Source organism: Sebastes umbrosus, chromosome 10 (assembly GCF_015220745.1).
Source record: "Sebastes umbrosus isolate fSebUmb1 chromosome 10, fSebUmb1.pri, whole genome shotgun sequence".
NCBI lineage: Eukaryota > Metazoa > Chordata > Actinopteri > Perciformes > Sebastidae > Sebastes > Sebastes umbrosus.
Genome location: NC_051278.1, coordinates 28,477,968 through 28,490,252, shown reverse-complemented (window position 1 = coordinate 28,490,252; position 12,285 = coordinate 28,477,968). Strand labels below are relative to the sequence as shown.

The 12,285-nt window shown below is 48.6% G+C and overlaps 1 protein-coding gene across 5 annotated transcripts in view; it reads left to right on the top strand.

Moving 5' to 3' along the window:
• The window catches only part of birc6 (baculoviral IAP repeat containing 6), a 103,292-nt gene that overhangs the window by 40,216 nt on the left and 50,791 nt on the right, over positions 1–12,285 (top strand). For all 5 annotated transcript variants that reach the window (XM_037782723.1, XM_037782722.1, XM_037782721.1 and 2 more), the window contains exons 35-42: positions 1,741–1,956; positions 2,042–2,225; positions 3,595–3,765; positions 4,238–4,371; positions 4,636–4,789; positions 4,878–4,994; positions 5,150–5,310; positions 12,084–12,210. In XM_037782723.1, the coding sequence (XP_037638651.1) occupies positions 1,741–1,956; positions 2,042–2,225; positions 3,595–3,765; positions 4,238–4,371; positions 4,636–4,789; positions 4,878–4,994; positions 5,150–5,310; positions 12,084–12,210 (1,264 nt within the window). The remainder of the gene's footprint in view (positions 1–1,740; positions 1,957–2,041; positions 2,226–3,594; positions 3,766–4,237; positions 4,372–4,635; positions 4,790–4,877; positions 4,995–5,149; positions 5,311–12,083; positions 12,211–12,285) is intronic.

Here is a 12,285-nt window from a genome sequence, read left to right as displayed (position 1 = left end):
GTCAAGGTGTCACTCATAGTGAAGAACTGAATCATCAGTCTCCTCTATAGAGCCTTTCAGCTAATTGTTTTGGTTTTACGGCCCCAAACAATGCTGTTGCGGTTTACTCTCACTGCTCTCATTAACCTTCATTATAGCTCACTGCACACCTCCTGTTAGGCAGCAACAGTTAGTGACTAGCATAGTGGAGCCTTTTGCAGCTAAGGAGACAGATATTTTTCTCAGGAGTTGTTGGAGACCAAAACCAGAGCTAAAAGAGAGAGAATATTGGACTTACATTCATCAGGTGGACGCAAACACGACTCCATATAAATTAAAATGTATTACCCAGACTGCCTGTCTGTGGTAAATGGTAAATAGACTTGCACTTATATAGCGCTTATCTTGTCTTCCGTCCACTCAAAGCGCTTTACACTACATGTCAGCATTCACCCATTCACACACACATTCATACACTGATGGCAGAGGCTGCCATGCAAAGGTGCCAACCTGCCCCACCAGGATCTGATCTAAATACTCATTCACAGCAGTGGGCAGAAAAGTGAAGCCATTGCGGAAATGCCTTAAACTTTCCTTCTACAACTCCTCTGGTTGCTAAAAGAAGTCTGATTGTATAGAAGTCTGAGAAAATGAGCCTACTTCTCACTTGATTTATTACCTCAGTAAACATTGTAAACATGAGTTTAATGGTCTCGATCGCTAGTTTCAAGTCCTCTTCAATACAGCATGATGTTCATTTAGTAAATTATGTTCTTTCAAATTTAACCCTTTCACAGTGTGTTTTTAGTTCATGGAAGTTAATATTAACATTTTGGTCGCCTAAAAAAAAGTCTTATTCAGCGCTCGGTTGTACTTAGCTCCACCCTCTGGTGTCACTTCAAATCCAAGATGGCGACGGTCAAAATGCTGAACTCGAGGCTTCAAAAACCGTAGTCCACAAACTAATGAGTGACGTCACGGTGACTACGTGCACTTCTCATGTACAGTCTATGATTGACATTCAAATCGTGGGTTTCAGCATCTTGCCCAGGCACGCATCGACGTGCGGACTGGAGGAGCCGGGGATTGAACTGCCGACTTTCTGATTAGTGGGCAACCCGCTCTACATCTGAGCCACAGCCGCCCCATAATAGACTTTCATTAGATTTTACAGACCTACTTGTTAGTTTAATTTTGATCTACCATAGCTCTCTAAAGTAAGGTACTGTAGCGGACTCTAAGGACATAATTCACCATAATCGGTGGTTCAACACGAGCAGCTTCGTTGTGTGTCTTTTCATGTGTTGTTTTTCCTTCACACTGACACAGTGACGTTGGTCCCTTAGAAGCGTCAGTGTGTTTCCACGGTAACGCAGTTTCAGTTAGCTGAGTGACGTCTTTTACGGCTGTTTTTTAGTGTTAGTATAGTATCGTATAGTCAAAGACAGAAGTTGTTCGTCTCTACTTTCCTGCAACTTCTACAGTGCAATGGTAACAATGCAAAGGATAGCTACTGCCATTTTGGGTCTGTTAAAGGAACCCTTTTGGGAAATATATTTATGTGCTTTCATCCACGAGTGTGATGAGAAGATCAGTACCGCTGTCGTGTCTGTGCGTTAATGGAGCAACAACAGCTGGGTGTCTTCCACTCTATGCTGAGATAAGTTAATCTACTGGGGCTGCTGCTTTGATGCTGATGCTCCTCTAATACAGTACATGAATGTCTCATAATTGCATGTTTGCCCCGCCTCTCTCTTTCAGCACTTTAAAGACCTGATCCGTCTGCGGCGGACGGCCGAATGGCCCCGCTCCACGTTGGACACCGAGTCCACGACAACCAAAGAAGCCCCAGAAGTAGAACCTCTGCCCTTCACGCTGTCCCATGAGCGCTGCATCTCCGTGGTGCAGAAGCTGGCCCTTTTCCTCCTCTCCATGGACTTCACCTGCCATGCCGACCTGCTGCTCTTCGTATGCAAGGTATCAATCTGAAACACTGGTGTACGGGCTCGTTAAATTCAGTAATCTGCATGTACCCATAATAACTACTTTTTACCCCCAACAGGTCCTCGCTAGGATAGCCAACGCCACAAGACCCACAATCCATTTGTGCGAGGTGGTGTCCGAGCAGCAGCTCGAGCGTCTGCTGCTCCTCCTCGTGGGGACCGACTTTAACCGGGGGGACATCTCCTGGGGGGGCGCCTGGGCACAATATTCTCTCACTTGTATGCTACAGGACATCTTAGCAGGTATATTTTCTTTGGCGTCACCGTCTCTGTTGTGACTCGATAAACAGTTGGTGTGTTTGTATGTCTGAGGTTTTTGAATGACTGGTGTTTGATGAAAAATATTTAGTCATCTGACACAAATTGTTGTTAGAGTTTCAGTCTGGCTGTAGAGCAGCATAAACTACTGAACTTCTCTCATTCATCTTTTTGAGGGTTAGACAAAAGCTCTATGTATGTATATATGTGTGTGTGTGTGTGTGTGTGTGTGTGTGTTGATGTAGTTTTGGTTTTTATTAGCCATGCTAGCGTTGAGAGGATAACAATGTCAGTCCACCACTTTCCAAACTGAATATCTCAACAGTCACAGGATGCATTGCCGTGGCATTTTATACACATATTCAAGTCCACTTAGAGGATAAATTTGAATGATTTTTGGTGATCCCCTGACTTCTCCCCTAGCGCCACAGTGAGGTTCACATTCTTAGTTTTTACAGAAATATCTCAGCAACTATTGCCTTGAAATGTAGTACATACATTCCTGGTCCCCTGCGAATGAACTGTATCAACTCGTGATCCTTTTCTACGGACTTTATCTAGAGTCGTCATCATCAGTTCAAATACTATAAATACCTGATAAGCATCAACATGTTAGCATCGTCATTTTGAGCATGTAAGCAGCACTGTTCTGCCTAAAGCTGCCTTCCCATGATAAGACAATTGCTCTTCACTCACCACGAGGCAAAGCGCAGAGCAGAGTATGTCATCAGACAAGTGCGCAAGGAACGCCAGTCACTGTTTCTAGGCAACAACAACGACGGTTGCAGCTGTTATGTCTATTGGTTGGGCTTTGAAAGGTCAGCGGCAAACTTGGTAAAAGTTGAAACAATTTGAACTTTGAGCGCAATGCTCAATGTCAGTTTCGAGCTGTGGGAAAGTTTTGTTTTTTGATATTTGATCAGCAACTCTAACGCTGATCATGTGTGGGCGACTTAAGTACATTCTCACGTACAGATACAATCTGTGTCAGGATTTTACAAAACGCTTCAGCATATTAATTTCATGATCTGATCATTATGATATGATAACAATCATTAAAAGTATGCTCCGTGTGGGAAGCACACTCCCTCACACACATCAAATATGATAGCTGAAACAGCTGATTTCAGGCTGCAGTACAACCGCCTCCGCTCACATAATCACTGCTCTGCCTGGTTTCCACGCATAGTGTTTAGGATGCGTTACGAGTCAGCCCCACGGCCACTACGTCATCGGATCTGCCTGGGCCCCATCACGGAGGATCTTAGGGCCACGTTGCATCTGAATGTTCACACTTCAACACGTTACCCCTTTAATTGTTCCAACACCAACATTAACTTTGATGTTGTCCCAGGTGAACTGCTGTCTCCGGGCTCTCTGGACGTTATGGATGAGGTGGTGGGCGAGGAGACCGGGGCATCGTCCTCCTCAGCGGGGGCCGATTCGGACGACTCCCTACCCCAGCCGACGCCCATCCCCCTGGTAGAGAGCATCGATGAGGCCCTGGTGCCTGATATCATCGCAGGTACTACTGGGAACCTGTCGTGGTTAGCCCTGTCCATTCTCCACATTTCCCACAACACCACACTGATGTTGATATGATATATGTGTGTCTTAAAACATTCTCTTTTTTTTTCATAGCTGCATGTTTACTGTTTTTCTCCACAGTATAGTTTTATGTGTATTTTTAATATTGTTGTATTAGTTCTGCCTTTTGGAGTGGGAGTTGAAACATATCGATTCAGAGCCATTTGGGGCAATTTGTCATTTGAAGTAGTAGTATTATGATGACTTCTGTGTTCTCATACAGGAACACTGAATTTGGTCATTACTGTATCCTGTGTGTGGACCCTCAAGTAGAGGACTAGAGGAGCTAATGTCTCGATCGGCATTAAAATTGCCCATTAGCAGCGTCCTAAAGAAAGAGTTTCTCCTGCTTTGTATGTTTTCCTAGTGTGCTTGCTTGGCAATATTAAGGCTGTTTTCATTATCCAAAGGTGCTCCACCTCTGTCATCTTTGGAAAAAGATAAAGACATAGACTTTGACTTGCTACAAGACCTGATGGATGTTGATATTGATCCTTTAGATATTGATTTGGAAAAAGATCCACTTGCTGCCAAAGTGTTTAAGGTATGTTGATGATGACATCCTATTCTTCTCTTTTATTCTCTGTATTTACAGTAAAGTTGTAGAAAATAAATGAACAGAAATTAAATTCTGATTTTACAAGATAGAGGTGAGAATATTGCAAGATAGTTGTGTGTTTAAAGGAAAAAAGTTGTAACATATTCAGGAAGAAAGTTGTAATTTATCAGAATTGATTAGAAAAATGTTAATATTTTCAGAAAAAGAAAAGTCATAATCTCTTTCCCTCCTTCTCATGTCCGTCCTCAGCCTATAAGCAGCACCTGGTATGACTACTGGGGCGCTGACTATGGCACGTACGGGTACAACCCCTACATTGGAGGGGTTGGTATCCCAGTCTCCAAACCTCCAGTTGCTGCTGAAAAGCCCGGGTCACAGAGTCTGTCGGTCTCCGTGTCACAGGGTGAGTGAATGCTGGATTATGAGGCTAATCTTGACTTCTCTAAATAAACGTTATGATGTCTTTGACCTTTTGTCTCTGTGTGTCACAGCACTGGATGCCCGGCTAGAAGTGGGCCTGGAGCAGCAGGCTGAGCTGATGCTCAAAATGATGGCGACTCTACAGGCCGACTCAATTCTACAGGCCCTCACTTCGAGCTCATCTACAGGTAACCAAATCAACTAACAGCAACAGAGAAAGCAGGACATGGTTGTTTCACTGTTAATCAATAGAGACCAAACCTTATTTTCAGTTTCTATTGACAGACTACATGTACTGTATATGTATCATGGCTGTAAGATTCGCTTGGTGTTTGACTTTCAGTGAGCCAGGCCTCCAATGGGACCGATGACTCCCTGCTGAGGGCTCTCCATGGAGGAGGCTCTCCTCCAGCAGGCAGCCTGATGATCCAGCCCTCGTCCATCCCCATGTTGAGTGCCTGCTTTAACAAGCTCTTCTCCCTGCTGCAGGTCCACCACGTACAGGTCGGCACACACAAATGTAAAACATGAATTACAGACGCAAGTGGCTGTTTGCGGGTTCAAGCCTTTTTTTCGCTCAATAGAACGAAGCAGCTCAATTGCTAATATGAAAGCCGCAAGCAGCAACGAGCGGGTTTCAGGCTTCACAAAGTCACTTCCATTTGTTTAATTCTGTCTAAAGGAGGAGTAATTGCACACTCAAAGTCCCGCCAGTCATATTTCTTGGGAAGCATTTTGTTTAATGTTTCAACAGCTTCATAAAAAATATCCAGCAAGTTTGGCGATGTTTGGACAAACTGTCATTGATTTAAGGCTAAATTTGCACCAGGCCCATGCACATTTTGAACTGATGGTGCCCTCTACTGAGCGATTTCAAAATAGTTTTACACACGTGGTTCAACATTGGTATGAAACGTATCCTGTGACTTTTGTAATGATTGGACAAACATTTTTTTTTTAATTTATAGTCTGATTTGTGTTATGTCACACCCATTCTTTGCATTTGGAATTTTCAGTGTATGTTTCAGGTACTCTTGTGGACATGTCCTGCAAGTTCTTTTTCTAACTTCGTTCGGTGTTTCACTATGGGAATCGCCTCGGCGTGACCAACTAAGGAAGCTCCAATGACACAACGTCTGTCATTGACAGACAGGTCGACCTGTGTTAGGGCTACGCCCCCTCATATTAACACAGTCGACCGCCCCTTACAAATCATTCTCGCTTTCTTCCCGTGAAGAAACTATAGCTCCCTCAGCTCATCTAAGCTAGCTTGGTTTTCTGCTTAACAGTTCACAGACGACCCGTCAAGGAACACGTCGCCGAACGCAAGTTCCCGGCTTTAGTTTGGTTTTGCTGAGTAAGTACTTCGTGAGAAGTGTACTTTGTGGTGTTACACAGGATAATTAACCGAGCAGTGTCCGCGTTAAGGCGAGCTGTTTTGTCCGGCTAACCTGTATTTGTTTATCGGCGTAGCCGGTGACTGTGTAACATTATACCGTACGGCTAGCGCGTTAAGGCGAGCCTACTAGGTTCAGTTAGCATTAGCTTGTTAGCCGAGCCGAGTACCCGGAGTTCAGCTAACGTGTCACGGCGAGCAGACTCTAACGGTGCGCTGTTAGCTCGGGCTAAACCCTGTTTGCTAACGCTACTAACCGACAGGCTAACGCGTTACGGCGCGCCTGATACGGCTGAATATTTATACTTTTCGCTCCTTTTCCAGTCGCCATGTCTTCGGCTGCTCCCCCCACCAAAGGGTCGGAGCCGAAGGTTAAAGAGGCTGCATCCCGCCTGTGCCCTGCGTCATGCGGGGCTTCCATCTCGGGCAAGGACCCTCATCCTATGTGCATAGCTTGCATGGGCGCTAAACATGCTCAAGCATCGCTGGCTAACCCCCAGTTATGTACCCACTGTGCGTCAATGCCAGAAAAGATCCTGGAAAGGAGGCTGAGAGTGGCAGTGGCCGGTAGTCAGGACCCGTGCCTGTCTGGAGCCATCTCAAAAGCCACAACCAGCACCCATCAGCCGCGAGCCTCAACCGGCTGGGCGGACTCGATGGACGCTGGTTGCCCGGACATGCCTCCACTTTTCGAGGAGCTCCTCGAGGTGGAGCCGGGCTATGAGGACGCAGAGGGCGATGCCAGCTCTGACCTCCTCGACATGGACGACATGGAGGATGAGGAGGATGACTCCACATTTCCTCTTCAACAGTCCAGACCCCCCAGCGCATCTGATGCTGTTCCCACAGTGGACAGCAACTTATACGAGGTCTGCAAACGGGCCGCGTCCAAATTGGGGATTCAATGGCCGGCAGCCCAGGACGCCACAGGGGCGGAGAGAGATCTATATGATGGTAAGAGGCTCCCACCAGCCCAACCACCATCTAAACAACTCCTGCCAGCAGTGCCTGCCTGCATGAAAGAAATGAGCAGGTACTGGTCCAGCCCATTTAAGAGTAAGCTTCCCACCAAGGGCTACTCAAAGCTGGAGATCCACGGAATGGGTGAACTGGGGCTGGCCGAACCCCCAGCGGTGGAGCCTTCAGTGGCTTATCACCTCCACCCAAACCGTCGCTCTCTCTCAGCTTCCTCCAACATCTCTCTACCTAGTAAAATGGAGCGCCTCACGGCGTCTGTTTTCCAGAGGATGTATAAGTACGCAGCGCAGTCAGTGTGCTCTCTTAATGCAATGACACTGCTATCTGCGTACCTGGCGGAAATCCTGGAGGAGATGGGTGGACAGCTGGACTCAGGTTCACCTAACCCTGCTCTCTGGGATGAGATTTGTGTGGTGAACGACCTCATCCTGCGCTCCTCACGTGGCGCAGTGCAGGGCTGCGGTCATGTAATGGGACTTGCAGTCTCAGGTGAGAGGGCCCTGTGGCTTAATCTCTCAGGCCTGAGTGATGCTCAGAAGGCAGAGGTTATGGATGCGGCATACGACCCCACCAAAGGTCTTTTCGGTCCAGCTCTGGAGAAAATGAGAGAGACCAGCACCCTCAGAAAACAAGAGGGTGAAGCTTTTGACCTCTGCCTACCCCGACGACCCATCTCTCGCCCCCCTCAGGGACCAAGAGCTGGCTTTGCTGCCGCAGCCTCAGCAGTGAGGGAGAGACAGGGGTCGGACCGCAGACCACAGAAACAGGCAGCTGGTCAACAGACTAGCCAGCAGCCTCGGTCAGAAAAAGCTAAGCCATGGGGCAAACACTCTTTCGCTGCAGTTGCAGCAAGAAACCGCCCATCCCACCCCGGGGACGGGAAGAAGAGGCGTGCGACCTAACACCCCTTGCTTCTCCCTCCCCCCCTCCCTCAAAGAAAAGAAAGGGAATGGAGGTGGAGCAGAGCCCCCAAGCTCAGGCTTCAGAGGCCCTGGTGTGTTCCAGTTTTCCAGAGGTCCTCTCTCAGTTCCTCTCCCTCATGTTCAAGGGGAAGAGAACAGGGGGCAGGTAACACAGTGTCACCAAGCACTTGTACCCAGTTCAACACTAAAAGAAATAAAGTGTGCATTTTCACAGCCAGGCCAAGGGCCGAGGGTGAAATGTTCCCCCCAAAACAAAATAAAAACAAAACAAGGTCATGGCCTCATAATCCCAGCAGGTGGAGCTCACGCTCCTCTGAGGGGAGGCCGCTCCCTCCAGGTGATGGAGGTGACGTCACCGCAGGGCGTGCACAGTCCACTCGCTGCGCGGACAGACCAGTGGCGCACATGCGCAGTTCACCCATGGGTTTTGTCCACTGTTACCCAGGGTTACAGGCTACAGTTCGCTATGAAACCACCCAGATTCAACGGTGTGTTAGTTTCAGTAGCCAGGGGGGATTCAGCACTAGTCCTAGAGGACGAGATAGCATCCCTGCTAAACAAACAGGCGATCAGAGCCGTCCCGAGCGAGGAAGCTCAGCGGGGTTTTTACTCCTGTTACTTCCTCATTCCCAAGAAGGGCGGCTCAGCCTTACGGCCCATTTTAGACCTCCGTGTGTTAAACAGACACCTACGAAAGTACACTTTCAGGATGTTAACACACAAAGGGCTCTGTCGATCTATTCGTCCAGGAGATTGGTTTGTAACAATCGATCTCTCGGACGCGTATTTTCACATCGCCATTTATCCCGCACACAGGAAGTTTCTCAGGTTTGCGTATCAAGGCAGAGCCTACGAATACCAAGCCATCCCGTTCGGGCTGTCATTAGCACCGAGGGTGTTCACAAAGTGTGTGGAGGCAGCTCTGTCTCCGTTACGGAACAGCGGCATCAGGATATTCTCGTACATAGACGACTACCTGATATGCTCCCACTCACGGGAGCAGGCAGTCAGGGATTCCGCTGCGGTGATAAATCACCTCAGGGATCTTGGGTTCAATATAAACTGGGCAAAGAGTCGAGTAGAACCCGCACAATGTACAGAATACTTGGGTCTCAACATAAACTCGCTCTCTTATCGAGTCACGCTGTCAGAGGGGAGAGTAGCGTCCCTCACACAGTGTCTCTCCCGTTTCCGGGTAGGGACAGCCGTGACGTTCAGACTCTGTCTGCGCCTACTCGGCCTCATGGCGTCAGTGATTTCTGTCGTACATTTGGGACTCCCATGGATGAGGGATTTTCAGCGCTGGGTCGCGGCGTTGCGCCTGTGCTCACGCCGTCACCTCAGCCGCAGAGTGAAAATAACGCCAGCTTGTGTGCTGGCGCTCCGCCCGTGGGAGGACCGGACGGCTCTCACGTCAGGTGTCCCGCTAGGGGCGGTGTCATCCAGGGTAACCATGACAATGGACGCATCCCTGTCAGGTTGGGGAGCGACCATGTTGGGCAGAACAGTGAATGGCACCTGGGACCAGAGTCTGGCTCAGGCTCACATAAATCTCTTGGAGCTTTGGGCAGTGTTTTTTGCACTAAAGCATTTTCTGCATTTTCTCCAAGGTCACCACGTCTTGGTGAAAACAGACAACACAACGGTGGTAGCATACATCAACCGTCAGGGTGGGACTCGCTCACTGCCGTTACACAGGTTAGCTCGGAAGATAATCATTTGGAGCAGCTCGAGGCTAATGTCCCTCCGAGCGACTCATGTGCCGGGCGTTTTGAACAGGGGCGCAGATCTCCTGTCCCGGGGAAACCCCCTGTATGGAGAGTGGACTCTCCATCCGCAGGTGGTGGAGCAGGTGTGGCAGAAATACGGCCGGGCAGCCGTAGATCTCTTCGCCTCGCAGGAAAACGCTCACTGTCGACTGTTTTTCTCCCTGTCAGACGTAAATGCACCTCTGGGGGTGAACGCGCTGGCCCACTCATGGCCAAACGTGCTGCTCTATGCATTCCCCCCTCTCAGCCTGATCTCCCCCACTCTGGCCAGGGTGAGAGAGCAGGGCTTGTCGCTAATCCTAATAGCACCGCGGTGGTCGTCCAAGCACTGGGTAGCAGAAATAATTCAGCTTCTAGTGGGCGAACCGTGGCCTCTCCCCATACGCAGGGATCTTCTATCCCAGGCGCGCGGAGAGATCTACCACCCACACCCAGACCGCATGGCGCTCTGGGCCTGGCTCGTGAAAGGTGGAACCTGAACGCGGCAGGCCTGCCGGCACAGGTCATTGACACCATTCAGAGTGCGAGGGCCTCCTCCACTCGCTCTCTTTACAGTTGTAAGTGGCGGGTTTTTGAGGAGTGGTGCGACTCGAGGCACACCATTCCTTTTCAGTGTTCGGTGGTTGACCTGCTATGTTTCCTGCAGGAATTGGTAAATAAGGGTAAGGCCTTTTCTACCATTAAAGTGTATTTAGCGGCCATCTCAGCCTGTCATGTAGGCTTTGGAGAGAAGCCTGTGGGGCAACATCCTTTAGTTTGTCGCTTCATGAAAGGTGCACGCCGCAAGCTTCCAGTTTCCAGGCCCCTGGTTCCTCTGTGGGATCTGTCGGTCGTGTTGGACGCCCTCTCTCATCACCCATTTGAGCCTATAGAGGCGGTGGGGATGAAGTTTATTTCACTTAAAACAGTGTTACTCTTAGCCTTAACCACAGCAAAGCGTGTGAGTGATTTACAGGCTTTATCCATCCGCCCTTCCTGCTTACAGTTTGCCCCAGGGCTCACCAAAGTCTGCCTACGGCCCAATCCAGCTTTTGTGCCTAAGGTGGTGGAGTCAACCTACAGATGTCCCACAGTGGAGCTTTTGGCTTTTCACCCACCTCCATTCTCCTCAGTGGAGGAGCAGAGGCTTAACACATTATGCCCAGTGCGGGCTCTGCATGTGTATGTGAGTAGATCAGCAGGTTTCAGGAAAGGGGATCAGCTGTTTGTGTCCTGGGCCACTCCCCACAAGGGCAAGCCAGTTTCCCGCCAGAGGCTATCCCACTGGATTGTGGAGGCCATATCCCTGGCTTATGGCTGTAGAGGTCTGCAACCTCCACAGGGGTTAAAGGCTCATTCCACTAGGAGCATGGCCACTTCATGGGCCCTGTTCAAGGGAGTTTCAGTGCAGGACATTTGTGCTGCGGCGAGCTGGGCTACGCCTCACACTTTTTTAAGGTTCTACAGGCTGGATGTCTCGGGGCCATCCTTGGCACGGGCTGTGCTAGAGGCAAACACGCCAGGGTCGGTGTGATATTCACTGTCTGGCTTATTGTTTATGGCTTCGGGAAACGTATGCAATACGGGAGTGGTCTATATCTCCCATAGTGAAACACCGAACGAAGTTAGAAAAAGAACTTAAGGTTACTTAACGTAACCCCGGTTCTTTGATAACAGAGTGAGGTGTTTCACCAGCACGTCCCTACATGCATAGACACGGAAAGAAACCGTTCTAGAATGATTTGTAAGGGGCGGTCGACTGTGTTAATATGAGGGGGCGTAGCCCTAACACAGGTCGACCTGTCTGTCAATGACAGACGTTGTGTCATTGGAGCTTCCTTAGTTGGTCACGCCGAGGCGATTCCCATAGTGAAACACCTCACTCTGTTATCAAAGAACCGGGGTTATGTTAAGTAACCTTAAGTTTTGTAATGATTGGCCAAACGTCAAATTGTTGACTTAAGTCTGTTTATGTGTGATAATAATAATAAACCGCACTAAAATATAGGTTATAATCTACAAATGTTTTACTTATTCAACAAAATATAGTCTGTTTCATTAGACAGGTGGACGTCTTTTCACCTGCAAATCAAGTTCATAATAATAACCAATCCTAACCAATTTCATACGAGAGTTTTGAGATTGATTAACTTCTGCATTTACTCAGGATACCTTGTAAACTCAACTCAGTGTCATTTTAAGTATAACAGAAACCTTTTTCTTCTCTCTCAGCTGGAGTCCCTGCTGCAGCTGTGGTTAACACTCAGTCTCAACACGTGTTCTAACGGCACTGAAGAAAGCGGATCAGACATCTTCATGTTCAACGCCGCGCGAGTGCCCACCATCCCACTCAACCAAGGTCAGGACTCCACCTCACTGTCGATCCTTCTCAACACCTCCCACCTCCAGATATGTGAATGTAAATGGGTTCTAT